Source organism: Oxyura jamaicensis, chromosome 5 (genome assembly GCF_011077185.1).
Source record: "Oxyura jamaicensis isolate SHBP4307 breed ruddy duck chromosome 5, BPBGC_Ojam_1.0, whole genome shotgun sequence".
NCBI lineage: Eukaryota > Metazoa > Chordata > Aves > Anseriformes > Anatidae > Oxyura > Oxyura jamaicensis.
Genome location: NC_048897.1, coordinates 58,144,087 through 58,158,911, shown reverse-complemented (window position 1 = coordinate 58,158,911; position 14,825 = coordinate 58,144,087). Strand labels below are relative to the sequence as shown.

The 14,825-nt window shown below is 42.3% G+C and overlaps 2 protein-coding genes and 1 long non-coding RNA gene across 3 annotated transcripts in view; 1 reads left to right on the top strand and 2 right to left on the bottom strand.

Moving 5' to 3' along the window:
* The window catches only part of BBOX1 (gamma-butyrobetaine hydroxylase 1), a 37,739-nt gene extending 22,998 nt beyond the window's left edge, over positions 1-14,741 (top strand). Inside the window, exons 4-8 of the mRNA XM_035328341.1 lie at positions 3,016-3,214; positions 9,575-9,680; positions 11,400-11,596; positions 12,386-12,552; positions 14,530-14,741. Coding sequence (XP_035184232.1) covers positions 3,016-3,214; positions 9,575-9,680; positions 11,400-11,596; positions 12,386-12,552; positions 14,530-14,690 — 830 coding nt within the window. The 3' untranslated portion in view covers positions 14,691-14,741. The remainder of the gene's footprint in view (positions 1-3,015; positions 3,215-9,574; positions 9,681-11,399; positions 11,597-12,385; positions 12,553-14,529) is intronic.
* Positions 354-3,016, bottom strand: LOC118168164. The gene is made up of 2 exons (XR_004751396.1): positions 2,524-3,016; positions 354-1,208 (listed from the first exon to the last, which is right to left on the bottom strand). It is a non-coding gene; the product is annotated as an uncharacterized LOC118168164 (long non-coding RNA).
* The window catches only part of CCDC34 (coiled-coil domain containing 34), a 99,859-nt gene continuing 97,591 nt past the window's right edge, over positions 12,558-14,825 (bottom strand). Inside the window, exon 13 of the mRNA XM_035328343.1 lies at positions 12,558-12,730. The gene's annotated coding sequence lies outside the window, so the exon portion shown is untranslated. The remainder of the gene's footprint in view (positions 12,731-14,825) is intronic.

Below are 14,825 nucleotides of genomic sequence, written 5' to 3'. Positions count from 1 at the left end.
GACCTCGAGTAACCCCGGGGGCTAATTGGTTGACCTCAGGTGACCCCAGGGCTCTGAAATATTGGCACATTTGGCCTGTTCCCTCTGTGCTTACACATTTTTTTTTTCTTTTTTCTTTTGCCTCGTTTCCCTGACCCCTTTGCTGCTGCTGTGTGCTCTCCATCTCTGGTTCAGGTGGCTCCCCACTGCTGTGGTGCTGACCCCTCCGCCCTGTGTCCCCCTCCCCACTTTGTGGGGTTTCCCCACTGCAGCAGCAGCTGCTGGGGGCTCAGTGTTCTCCACTTGCATTGTTCCCCCCCTACATGCACTGGCCCTTCCACATTCAGCTATAGCTTGAAAGCCGTCAGCACAGGTTTAAGCTTCAAAGCAAGACTTTACTTCACAGAGCTGGCATTCGTTAACAAAATACATCACCACAGCTCACTTCTTAACCACCCTCCCCACACAGGTAAACAATTAGTCCTTAACAAGCGCATCCCAAATTAGCTGTGGGTATAAAATGGCAGAGAGCAGCCCTGCTGGGGTTTGATCCACTTCTAAGGTGAGTGGCTTTGCAGGCCATTTGATGCAGGCAGCCATCAATGCTGTTGGGTACCTTCTTTTCCACTTCATTTTCCCCCTTCCTTGGTGGTGTTTTCTTCCTTTCTTCTTTTCAAAGGCACAGGGGCACCTGCCCTGCTCTTGACAGAGTTGACTTCTTGTACTTGCTTCCCATGTGTCACACATGCAGCCAGCTGCTCCTTCGCACCTACCTCTGCCCGGTGGTACTTTGTTATTTTATCAAGTGCTTTTTGCTGTTGGGTTTGTTACAGACCTTCAACTTGCATATCCACTCTTGCTGCTTATGCTTATTGAATTCACCTCCACCTCTTAGGTGCAGCAGGGCACAGCTCCATCCCCCACAGCAGTGTGCACCTGTGCCGGGGTCCTCCTGAGGGACTCCACTTTTATGTGAGGGAGAATGTAGATGGTAATAATAATTATCACCATCATCTTGGAAAGGCTTCCAAGCTTTACATCAGACACATCCTCCCATGTGAGTGATTCCAGAGTCATTTCCTGGCAGAGGCCACCTCCTGTTGAGGGTCACCAGGAGCAGAGAGCTGGCAGGGGAGCTTCTGCAGAAGGGCTGTTCTCTTAGGAGCTCTTATCATCCTCTGGGTGAGCACAGGTGTGTTCTCTGGCTGTGGAATTTGTCATACAAATTCCTGAAAATGAAGAGAAAGAGAAAAATCACTAAATTCCTAATCTCTGTGTGTCTGCATCCCACCTGGAGAGCAATGGATGTTGTCTGAGGTTGAGAGTGCCCAAGGAAGGAAAGGGTTATTGTCCTGGGAAAGAACAGAGGCAGGAAAGAAAGAGCTAATTCCAGGTGTGCGTGAAGTGACTGAAAACATCTGGGGCTTTCCTGTGGTGCTCCCTGGAGCTGGGTATCTCCAGTGCTTAAATAGGCTGCAACAGCCCAACCTGTGCAAAAAGGGTTTTCATTAGAGCCGCTGGCAGGAATTTCTTGCTCCATTTATGTTCAAGGTGTTATGAGAGAGAGATAAGCCTGGTCTTAGCATCTCCCTTTGAGTCATGGTCCCAAAACCGTAAGGTTGTTGGGCAAAGGAGAAGGAAGGAAATGTACAGCGAAGAAGATACATGTCAATGATGAAAAACTCCCCAGCTGCAGTCAGTGCTAGCTGTGTGCTCCCTGTGGGGAAGCCTCATCCCTCCTGTACCAGGCATGTGAGGGGGGTATACTGGCACCAGGAGCAGGCAGGGACTTGGGTTGTGAGCTGCCACCGTGTCCGTGCCTTCCCTTAGCATGTCTGGGGTCAGACACCCAACAAGGCTTTCCTTCTCCAGAGGCAGTTTCAAGCACGTGTTGCTTCCAGATCTAAGTTGTGTGTTGTACCGTTTAATTTAATATAGTGTAATTCAGGCATAATTCTTAGAACTTAGCCATGCTGAAGGAAGAATTTTGCATTGTGTAGCCCTTCATAACGTGAAAAATCGGCCCAAGCCTCGTGCTCATATCTAATTATTACTGAGTTCTGTCACCGTGTGTTGATGCTTTGCCTTTTCCATAGATGATCTTTACAAATGGATATAGGGCCATGTTGACTGACACCAGAATACATTCTTTGTCAGAAAGTAATACAGTTAAGATGAAATAATTCATTCTTCTACTTACAACCCAGTATTTTAGTTTTATTTCTTCTCTGTTATGTGTTTTATGTGCTTGGGAACTCTAATTCTTACTCTTCTGTTGACAAATGCTCTGACAATTAATGCTGTTTGACAATGGGTGGGACAAAACTTCTTGCTCATTGCTCAATCTTTCTGTTGTTATCCTTGCCTTCTGGCAGTGTTTGGGTTCGTTAACATCTCAGGCTCTTATTTGCAGTCATCCAAAATAACACTAATGCTCACAAAAAAAGAACAAGACAAGCAATGACACCATCCTGCAGAACTGAGTGTGGCTGCATGTGACTTGATGAAGACAAGTCTACAAAAGAAAATCAGCTGGTCACTTACGCAACTGATGTAGTTACTCAGCTTCTAAGGCGTAACAGTGATGTCTGTCTTCTGCTGTCCTGCACTGGGAACGTAATCCTTTCATTAATATGTATCCGTTCAGTGCTTCTGAGGGACATCTCAAGGTGCTCTGTCCTATTTTACCCTATAGGAGAAATTGTGAAAGCAATTTCAGAAAGTCTTACCTTTGTGGCTTACCAGTACAGACAGAAAAAGTATTATGCACATTTCTCATGTATTATTAACAAAATATCCCTTTCAAATGGGCTTTTATTCTAGTTCTGATTTCAACTTGCTTCTTTACTGCAATGCTCTGTTAAATTTTATCATAAATATCCTTTTTTATTCAGGCATGATCAGGGACAAGGGTTCAGGTTGTTGGCTACAGGATTAAGGGAAGGTCACAAATGCATGGAAATCCCATTAACTTCAGACTTGGACTATGTCCTTTGAGTTTTTGAGAGCTTCCTTCTTCTATTTCTTCCCTTCCAGAACGTCAGTACTGGGGCTCAGACCTGCAGCTTCCCGAAATACCTTTTGAAGAAATCATGTACAATGATCAAAGTGCATACCAGTGGCTGTGCACCCTAAAGAAAGTGGGAATTGTGCTGCTAACTGGAGCTGCTGCTAGGCAGGGGGAGTTGGTTAAACTTGGCCACAGGATTGGTTTCCTGCGTCTCACTTTTTATGGGTAAGTTGTTGTTGTTTTTGGTTGTTATTTTGCAGTTTTGTTTTTAATATCCTTGCTTTGCCAACTGTGTAATCACCATTAATGTATTTCACTTCAGCTTACTGGACCTCTCTTGTGGATTAATTTGAGAACAAGAGGATTTTTTTCTTGCCTACCTACTATGAAAATGCAGAGACAATTGTTAATCTGTATAAGGAAAAATGTCTGACAATAGGTGTCAAATACATGACAACCCCAAGAGAGCCATATAAATCTGTATCACTGAGCTTATTTCAGTCCTAGGAATTGACAGCTCATTGGGGGAAGAGGCAAAATTCAGTTTCCTATTGAAATCCAGCCCCCAAACCCTATCTCCACATACCCCGTGCTCCGCTGGTGCAGGTCCAAGCCCTGTGTGCTCCTGGCTGGTATTTCACAGCTGCTCCTTTTTTCTTTTAAGGAAGACTAAAATATAGTTACATTTAAACATACTTGTTATTTTTTTGTGCCTGAATACGCACCAAAACACAAACATTTAGGGCTTCCCATCTGAAAAGTTCCCTTCTCCTCCATAATAAATTAAAAGATAAATATTACAGCAAGACTTCTTCGCTTGAATCTACCTAGTTCAGAAGACAACCAAATAAACCACATGGGCAATGACCAAAGCATCTCTTTTGTCTTAAATTATTTAAAGTAAAAAGCAGGAAAACAGTCAACCTTTGCCAGAAAGATGATGTTCCCACCAGACTAACTCAGAAGGGAGTATTTTATTCCCCTTAATAGTCTTGTATGAAAGCACATGAGTCCTGTTAGAATATGCCATGTGGGTGAGGCTGGTATGAGCAGTACTGGGATACTAGGAGAAATTAAATCAAGAGGGAGGTGGGTAAAGGAAAGGTCCTTTTTTCGAGGTGCAATGCTTATTAAAACTTATTGTTTATTGTTACATCTTCATTTTACCAATGAAGGTCCATCATTAGATATGGAAAAAGATATCACTGATAATACTACTGGCCCTGAAATTTACTGAACAACTTCAAAAAGGCAGGGAAACAGCTACTGTGGTACAATAGCAACTTCTGGCAGGGTGGAAGTTGCTTCCGATCCATTCTCTCCGTTTTTGTGCTGCTTTCTGCCTGACGCCCAGAGGACCCTGCTCCCAGGTCAGCTGCTGCCCTCAGACACGCTCACGAATGAGCCCTGACTTTAAATTGCATGTATGTAGAGGGAAAGAGCTTAACTCAATGAACAAAATGTGCTATCTTTTTCTTTCTCACCTGTTCTATTTCAGTACTTCTGAAACAAAAGCTTGATTCAAATCTCTGGCAGCCCAAGCATCCCTCTGGTAGAAGTCACTCACTGGTATATTGGGTCCGTGCGGGGTTCCCTCAGAGCAGTGTCTTTGTCACCTGGGCTGCAGCTCAGCCATACACCAGACAGCAGTCCAAACACCAGCACCCCTAACGGAGAACAAAAACATAGCTTTTAAGGAATAGTTACGGATTTGCTTCTGTAAGGTTCACCAAAGAATATTGTGCTTGGATAAAACAGAAGCGAAAGTTGAGTGGATTCGCCTGCGTTAGGAACGTGTCAGTTGACTTGAAAACTAAACACCACAACCCCTGCATGAAATGGCTGTGCCCACAGCATCCCTTCCCTTAGTCACACAGAAAAAATGGAATCCTTCATAATACTTATGTTGAAAATCAACCTGATTCTGTGACTTCTTTTTCCTGTGCTTCAAACCTGGGAAGCTGGCTCAGGAAAAAAAATCAGCCAAAATTCTGAGTTCACTTCAATGAACTTCAGATACAACACTTGTGAGAATGGCATTTTATTTTTTTTTTGTTGACCTCCAAAAAGAGGGGGCTAGAGGGAACAACTGCTTTAAGTTACCATGAATATTATGAGTCTTTTCTGTCAGTTCCAGAAGCCACGTTAAATATTTGTAAGGCTTGAAAAAGAAACATGTATTATGTACTAGGTTGGTTAAGATGATGTACTTTCATTAAGATGCTTTTTTCCCCCTTTATGCTCACTGTGCCAGAAGGAAAAGTGGTTTTCAAAGTTAACTGAGATTCAGTCATGTCCATCCTACTAAAACTAATGGGAACAGAACTCCCTGCTCCACTTGGAAACCTCATCCAGTGCTAGTAAATATTTTCTGCTGTTAAAAGCATTCCTAATCTCAAGTGCTTCTACGTCTGGCAGTCTGCGATGGGTCTCACATAAATACTTGCATCGTTATGCAAACAGCACTGCTTTCTTTTCCTGCTTTGATGGGCTCCTCATAATAGGTATGCGATGGCTCCTTTCGGAGGGTGTTCTGCTGCCCTGAGGGTACCTGAGGGAGGGAAGCTGCAGGGGTATTTTAGTTCAGTTAGCAATGAGCAGAGCTCCAGAGAACAACAGACTGGTTCCTTGTTAAAGCATATCACTACAGTGAAGTACGTAATATCTGCAAAATAGCTTGGGTGGAGATGGGGGGAAAGCAACCTTTCAAATTACCCCACAGATGTGTGCTTGGGTTACAACAGTACTTGTAGGAGCTTCCCCGTGTTTAAGGGATGAGGAACTGGATCTAGAAGTTCCTAGGCCCTAAAATTAGAAACGACCTTTACATCTCCTAGAGCCATGTCAGCCCACTGCATTTCACCCACTATCCATCTGCTGAGCGCCACAACATGTTTTTCACCAAGGCATCCAAAAGGTTTTGATACTTACGTTCTGATGCTTACAACGCTCAGCAGCACTGTAAGATGAAAAATGGGCCGTTCTGCTGGGCCGTCTGCCTCAGCTCTTGGCATCCTTGCTGTTCAAAATTACTGCCCGTTGCCCACTCAAAATTGTCTTCAGTGTCCACCCTGCGATAACTTTCTGCTCTGTTTAAGAGATTCCAGAGAGTCAATGTATAAATGTGCATTAACTGTTAGGACATTATTTTACCTGACCGTTTGAGCCAACAAGAGATTCAGTTGTGTCACCAGAATTTTTCTGTTAAAATAAATTTGTCTTGTACCTCCCTGATTCTTGCCTAATATGGTTATAAAGAGTAACGTTTATTAAATGCTTCCTCTTGTTTAGGGTCAGCTTGAATAAATGTATTTATTGTGTTTAAAGATGGTTTCAATCAAACTAGTTCGTATGGATGAGTTCTGAGTCTCTGACATACATTTAAGTGTTTTAATCCATCCTACAGCCAACTTCCTGATCATTCATGTCCAGGTCTGTTCATGGTCGGGACCAAGGCTGAAATTTGACCTCAACCCACAACATTTGGGCAAATAATATTTAGAGTTGCTTTCACTATTTAAATCAGTTTTCCTTTTGGTGTCAATTAAACCTGTTGTTTTGTTAATCAACTTCAACTTTTAACATTTGTTTGTGTGGGTGGTGGTGGTTTGTTTGTTTGTTTTCAAATGTTTTAAAAGAAAGAAGTTTCTTATTTTTAGGCATGAGTAGCTGGAACACAGTCTAAAACTACCACAGAGGAGAAAAGACCTCTTTCCCTATAGTATCTTTTCTCCTGATTTAACCTGTTTCCTTTTCATATATACTTACCGTAGCACCTGGTCTCGGTACTCTTACATAGTTCTCACAGTAGCAGAAATTCTGTTGAGGTTTCCAACTTAACAACAGACTCAGAACAGCTGTTTATGGTCCATGTCTTTACCCCTAAAAGAGAAGTTCATTTTTTACTGGCATTCAATTCTGAAGTGCTTTATACAACCGTAATAAAATCATAATTGCTGGTGATCCCCTCGCTATTTTACCAGTGCCCAAATACAAGACCTACCAATGTTGTAAATAAAATGGATAAACTTGGAACGATCAAGTTTGTTGAATAAAACATCCCTCCCCAGGGCCATGCATTTTCACTGAAATGTAACAGAAACGAATATAACGCTTACATGGAAAAATTGAAAGCCTTTTTTCTTGCCTAGATGTCTGTTTGGTACATGCTATCTTAAAAGGTCACTTCTGTGGAAACATTCTCTGCATCAGCCCCACAAGAGCATCAAGGGGGTCCGCATTTCCCTGTGAACGTTTTTATTTGTTAAGCTACAGAGGTACAACTCCACCAGCAGGTTCTCCCCTGCTCCTAAAGTTTATTTCACCAAACCCTCCTGTGCTGGACCCTGTGCTCCTTCCCCTTCAGAAACCTCACTCAGGGCTTGGGGTGAAGTGAGGGCTTCTCTGGGGCCCACCTGCACCTCCCAGAGGGCTGCAGCTGTGAGAGGAGGACAAAATCTCCCACATTTCTTATGAATGAGACTTCAATTTTTAATGAAGTGTGAGGCTGGGTGATTTAAGTGTGGCTTCAGTTCCTACCACAGCCATTTTCCAAATCTAAAGACAGGCCAGGCAGAGTAGTTTTCTGCTCAGAGAGACTGAGCTCATATTGCCCCTTAGTGCCAAAACAAGAAGTGTTACACCTGCCTGGTGCCAAATTTCCTGCTATGTCAAACAGCGCGAGCAATTAATGCTGAAAGCTGACCCTAATTAGTAAACCATGAACCATTCTAACTGCTCTGTTCTCTCTAAGGGATGGGAGTCCTCTGACATTACCCATGTTTTCTTCTGTAAAAAAGCATCTTCTTTCTTCCTCGCCTCTCCTGCACTTGGTCTAACAGCTCTCCCCATGACTGAGTTCATACTTGAGCTCTGCTGATACTTTGACAAGGTCTTTTTCCAGGCCCAGCACTCGGCTCCCCATTAGAATTGCTTTGTGTGTTTAATTATTGCTGACTGCAAGGCAGTAACGAGCTGTGACAGAAGCTCCACGTGTGAAGGGGGAGGCCCCCGGGACAGGTCCCACGCAAAGCGTAGCAGCAGGAAAGCTCTGACCTCTTTTGCAAGATGTCACAACAACTTTAGAAAGTATTACCATTCCAGCAATTGTGTCTATTGTACATAAATGAGACAATTAAAATGCATTAATTTGTTTTAGAAACAGTAAGTGACACTGGAGCCTTTGTAATTAAATATGGAGTGAACACAGCTACCATCAACACCAGTGACAAGGGCGATAAAACAAGCTAGTTTTTGGCTGTACAAGTGGGAGCGATGGCAATGTGGTTCAAGTTATCATACTTCAGTACTGAAGTCATGCACTGATGAGTATGTGCTGTACCATGTCATAAAAGTGATTTTTCCCAGGCGTTGAAACACACTCGCAAATATTCAAGGTTTTTTTTCCCTTAGCAATTTCAGAAATTCAGCTTTAGCATTTTGCACAGTTCCTATACCAGCTACTGCTCCTGGATAAAAAGTGTTTGTATACTACAAAGAATTGATTTTGGTCTGCACGTGCAGACCGTCCTCTTTTCTTATTTAACCGTTATTAATGAGTAACACAAGCACACCACCTGAAACGCATAACATACATATTGGGTCTACAGTAATTCAAAAGGGAAAATGAGTTTCACATTTTTCCTTTAAGTCACTCACGTTCCTGCGATTCCATGGCCTGCATATGGCGACCTAGGCTTCCCCAGACGAGCGTCTGCATCACCATCACGCCGTCGCTGGCTTCAGCCCCACGCTCTGCACAGACCAAACGTGGGCTCTTGGTCTTCGTCTCTCCCGCGCAGCCTGCCATGTGAAACCTAGTTTGAATGAGCTGCAATGGGATGTATTCATGTCTTTATTATATAACAGACTATTTTTTGCAGTTGTCAGTAAATTTTCATACAGAATTTTGTCTAATTTCAACACACAAACTATGTAATTAGATGGGGGGGGGGGGGTAATTCTCAGAGAGAGCATCAGAGAAGAGAAAGAAGTTACAAAGTTTTAAATCAAGACAATTTCCCTTTAATGGCGAGTCTGCAAGTACCAGGAAAAGTCCCACTGCAAAGGATACTCTGTATTTTCCAAGATCGTGAAACTTTAAAATTAACTTTGGGGCAAAATTATATAGCTTTAAATCATTTTATATTTCACTTGAGTACTCCATCTGGCAGGGGAAAAAGTAAAGCTGGTCCAAATCCCATTCTGTTATTTCTGAAGCCTCAGAAATAGGTGTTGATTTAGCCCAGAAGATATGGCTTGGTTCTTGTCCTTATCTGATCCTTGCATTCAGCAAAACACCAGTGCTGGAAACCATCACTAGATCCTGCCTGGGGCCAGATGTCTCTCTCCACACTCAGTTTCTAACCTGAATCCGGTAATGCTTAAACTCACCAGTGTTGCAGAAACAAGCCTGAAATAAGCTGCAGGGGAGACTGCTCGATCATTTCCTTGTAATTTACAAAACGTTTGTGTTCAAAGATGGAGTAACTCTCCTCTCTTGTGATTTCACGGTCTCCATGTGCACTGCCTGGCACACTGGCTGACTGGTCTCACATGTTCTCTCTTTTCCCTTTCATTGTCAAGACCGACTTGGCAAGTGCAAGACAAAGCAGATGCTAACAACGTGGCTTACACCACCGGGAAGCTGTGCTTCCACACCGATTACCCTGTCCTGCAGCATCCACCTGGGGTAAGACAAACCGACTGACTTTTCCGCAGTGCAAAAGGGAATTGTTCCCGCAGCGCAAAACACAAATTAAAATGACGTCAGCATTCAGTGACTCTAAATTTTGATTGAAAAGAGCAGTATAAAAATAACAGTAGGTGAATCTGTACATAACAATGGAAATATACGTAGCTAAGCAGTACATACATTGTGATGTCAATTCTGCACAGCAAGCCTGTTATGTGTCCCATAATTTTTAAAGGGAAACTCTCAAAGTACTGAGGGTATTACCATATGAGAAAGTGTGAGTATCCCGTATGTGCTTTTGGTACTGCTTTCCTTACATCGAAGTTGGGTGTCTGAATGCTGCAGTCAAGTTAGAGATTATTAAGATGCCATATTCTGTCTTCTACAAACTGGCTGAAGTTAGATGCTTACTCACCCTTTCGGTGACGACAGCCAAACGGGGGCATTCTCTGGAGCCAAACCACCTCCACAGGTCATAGCTCTTCCCCCAGCCCATGTCACTTCAGAGCCTACTCCACAGAATTCACCAGAGAACTGAAAAGCAGCAGGAACATACGTGAAGGAACAAGGAAAATACTGCAAAAGTTTGCATCCATATCTACAACTTCCCTTTCTGTTACTTTACCACACTTCATGTTATTTTTTTTCTATAAATAAAAAACCAGTATGATTTATCTACAAATAAGCATCAAATTAACATCACCTATTAAAATCACTAGATGTTATTTATTAATGTGGAATAAAAATGGAAGAGAACTTCACTGACAGAGCACAGCCGTGAGTTAGCTCACTGCCTCGCCTGTGCCAAAGCTCTCACCGCTATGAAGCATTATAAAAAGAGCAAAACCTCTTCTGTTCAAGCATGCTTGCAAGAAATTAAAGTATTGAAGCACATTGAATTATTTTCAAGCATCATCCTGAACATAATTTTATTTATGTAGTGATTACACACTATTTGAACTCTGAAGATGTATTTAATAAGAATAGTTGAAGAAACCTTTTTAAATGGATGATGAGTTCATAGGAATCCTGTAAAAATAGCTTCAGGATTTCCTATGTTTTGATCTTGCAACTATTATCCAGGAGATATCCTGATTTAAAACCACCACCACCAACAACAAAACTAAAAAAAACAAACCATTAATAATTATATCTACATAATTACACCAGTGCAGAGTTCGCACTTTTCTGTCCCATCCTACGCATTGGCAACTTCACTGTGAAGTGAAACTTCCTTAATCCGATTTTATTATAGACACTGGGCCCGTTGCCTTCCATGAGCCACCTTTTCCTCTTTGTGAGCAGATAAGTCACAACAGGTTTTGTTTCTGCATGAGAAAAATAATCCTCTTTGTTGAGATAAGGAGGGAGACTGCGGTGCATTTAAAATTGTATGACTGCAGCAAACAGCGCCTCGGAAGAACGAAGTTACAGCAGAGCTTTGCACTTGACTTGCAGGAAATAATAAAAGGCTGCAAGTGTTAGAAGATGTCCCAAATGGGATGGATTTATTAGTGTTAAACTTGAATTTTCTGCCTGTGGGATAATGGCATCAGAGTACTGTGAAGCTGCAGCAATAGGAAGTCAGTCTTTTGCTGGGGAAAAAAAAAAAAAAAAAAAAAAAAAATGAGGAAACCGATGCTAATGAACTATTAAAATACGCAGGCTAATTCTAATTCTTGTTATAATGAGATCTTAATTCACTATTCACTACAGGTTCAGTTTCTCCACTGTATAAAGCAAACAGCTGCAGGAGGTGAGAGTGAAGTTGTAGATGGCTTCCACGTATCCAACAAGCTGAAGCAACAAAATCCTCAAGCATTTCAGATCCTGTCCTCTACTGCTGTAGACTATACGGATGTCGGGGTCGACTACTGTGATTTTGCCGTGCAGTGTAAGCAAAGGATTATAGAGTGAGTAGCTTCAGCAACACAACTACATTGAAAACTAAAATCCCCGGTGTCAGGGGATTGTATGTTGGTAGGAAAAGGTCTGCTCCTGCCACCTTGTGGGGAAACAGTGCCTTAACTGGGTCTGTAGTTGCCTTTTTTTTTTATTTTTTTATTTTTTAAGGAAGCCGGTGTATTTATTACTCGTTCTCTGCTTTGTCACACTACAGCATAGTTTTCCTTATTCGGTCTTGCCCAGTTCTAGGGAGGACTCGCGGTTTTGGGATAACTTCTGGGTGCAGGCACAGCAGCTGGGCTGGTTGCTCAATGCCAGTCTGTGCCGTGTAGCTGTCCCTCTGCTCTGTGCCAAAGAGAGGTCTTTGAAGCATTTAGATTAAGATTGATATCCAATAAAAAGATCAAATTCAAATGTTCTTAATCTCTTCTGAATTTAAAAACTTTGACTCTATGACTGAGGTGTATAGAATATAGTAATTTTAGGAAATTAAGTGTCTATGCTTTTTCCTTATGATCCCTTCCCCTACTTAGGATTAATTACCAAATTCCAATCCAGGAACAATGTGGAATGAAGGAACTAACCTTGTGATATCATCCCTTGTCATAGACTTGAATTTTGATTAGAAAAGTACATCAGGTAGATGGTTGGATTTGCTGATCTTGAAGGTCTTTTCCAACCTAAACGATTCCATGGTTCTAAATTTCAACAGAAGAGTTTGATTGTTTGTTAACTGTGCTAAAATGTTTCAGTAACGACGTCATACATTTCTTTTCCTTCCCTTCTCTGTTTCACAGTGTGGATTACAGAGGCCAAGTAGTTCGCATCAATTATAATAATGCAACAAGAGACACAGTGTTTGACATACCAGCTGAAAAAGTGCGGCCGTTTTATGCAGCTCTAAAGGAATTTGATGATTTATTAAACAGCAGAGAACACAAGTTTACTTACAAGCTGAAACCAGGTCAGGAAGTTGTTTCTCCTCGCAATGATTTTTCATGTTTTTTCCGACATGTCAAAACACTCGAGCATTGTTAGCACCGTCCTGGCACTGAGAGGAAATTCTAGCCCTGTTTGTCATCTATGTTATTTCACACCGTATCTTTACATTCATTTCATAGATTTCTTCTGCCATTGTTTCACTATAAGAAAAAAAAAAAAAAAAGTGTCTGGGTGGGGAATAGAATCTACTGATTAGTCCAACCTGCCTGTTTATGACACAAACTCACGCCACGTAGGAAATTTTAACTTGTCAAAGCAACAGCACCACAACTGGGAAACATCACTTGCAAGACTGCTGGGCCACCCAATTCATTACACGGTACATGATCACACCCTGGTGCATGCAGGGTAGGAACATTCTATCAGACGATAGGCCTGCCTCGTGCCACTCCTGTTTGTTCCCGGGGCACCTCACCACTGCTGCAGGAGGCGCACAGCACCTCGAAAACGACACCCGTGCGTCACGCTGTGGGGAGTTCCGTCACCTCCTTTCCTCAGGCACTGAATGCCTGAGTAACGTGGGATGAATTTCGGAAGCCTCTGCTGTTGTGCTGCTTTTTCTGGGTGGCCTGTGCAAGACAGCTGGAGGCAGATTTGCAGAGGCACTAAGTGCTGTAAACTTCAGCGAGAGTTGTACACGGCTGTGTTTTGAGCATAAAACACGCCACCCAAATGCTCTTTAAAAGACAGCCCATACATATATTTAACGGCTTTGGCCTTAATCTCAGTTCCTTCGTTCTCCAACTATAAAATAAACATACAAATAGTCCCGCAGCTCTCACGAGGCGTTACAAAAGTAAACTTATTAGTGTATGTGACCACATCACATGTTATGGTGCTACTGGCTTTAACATGTCTATGAGGAAACAAATCACTACCTATTGGGAACATGCAATAAAATAATTTGTAAGATGGCATAATAAATGGTAAAACAAAGTACTTCACATTACCTAAGAACCATCTTCCTCTCATTAAATGCACCAAAATGGCGGTAGAGGGAAGGGTAAGAAGGAAAGAAAGAGCATAAGGTTATTTAGTCAGAGATTTATCATAATGGTGCCACACAAAGGAGAAAAATTTAAATGACAAGCTGGCCTTAATTAAGGCATTTCCTAACTTTCAGTGGTTTAGCTTTGTCCTCTTAGAATTCTTTTAACCGGGATAGTAATGCAGGATGTGTATTGTACAAGTAGTTACAGACCCATCAAGTGAAAATCACCCTCTTTTCTTTGACCCCTTTGATCCTTCCTGTGGATTTGTGGAAGTCCTGCTCTTGCTCAGGACTTTCTCAGCCTTTCATGCCTTTCTCAGCATGGATTCCCCTACCACTCTGCTTTCTAATCGTGTCTCTGAGCTGTAGCAAGCCTACTTAACCCCTGGGGTGACTCAACGTGCTGGGCTAGGCCTCAGTTAGAGGCCTTCGCTGAGGTCTCTAGTACCTCCTCAGAGGTTCAACACAGCTTTTTCCAAACAAAATAATATGTGGATAAATGAGGTAGAAGGTTAAAATGAAAGATAATTTGTACATGTTGTATGCTGTTATGGCCCGTCTTTGGCAGGCTCAATCTGTCCATGCTTCCCAGCATCTGGGAAGAAAGATTTGATCTCTTTTAGCGGCAGAAGTTCTTTTTAAAACAAGTACCTTCTTATAAAGAAACTCATCTAATCGTTTTCTCTAAGATATCCCAACTGGTTTATTTTCTATCTGTCCATGGGATTGTCCAAACCCCTGGTTATACGTGAAAAGAAATAGAGCTGGAGCTTCCTGGCCCCTCTGGTTGAGAATCACCAGCTAAACTAAAGCTACCACACCACCAAAACCTTCAGACGAGCTATCTGAAATTACCGCTCCCTAAGCGCTGATATAGATCTATCTCAACATTATCTGTCTGAAGGAATAAAATACACCAATGTTAAACTTTGTGCAATCTCTTCACAGGAGACGTAGTAACGTTCGATAACTGGCGCGTGCTTCATGGTCGCCAGAGCTTCCAGGTGGGATCAGAGATGACTCGCCACCTCGAGGGTGCCTACGCCGACTGGGATGTGGTCATGTCAAGGCTCCGGCTCCTCCGAAAGAGGGTCCTGAATTGGGACTGAGCTTTCTTCTGACCAGAACAAGCAAAACTAGATTGTCTAACCTCAGAAAAAGTAAATAAAATAATTAATTTCAGGAACTAACATTATGAATATCTGAATGTATTTCTGAATTCCAGTAGGTGCTAAGACACTTGC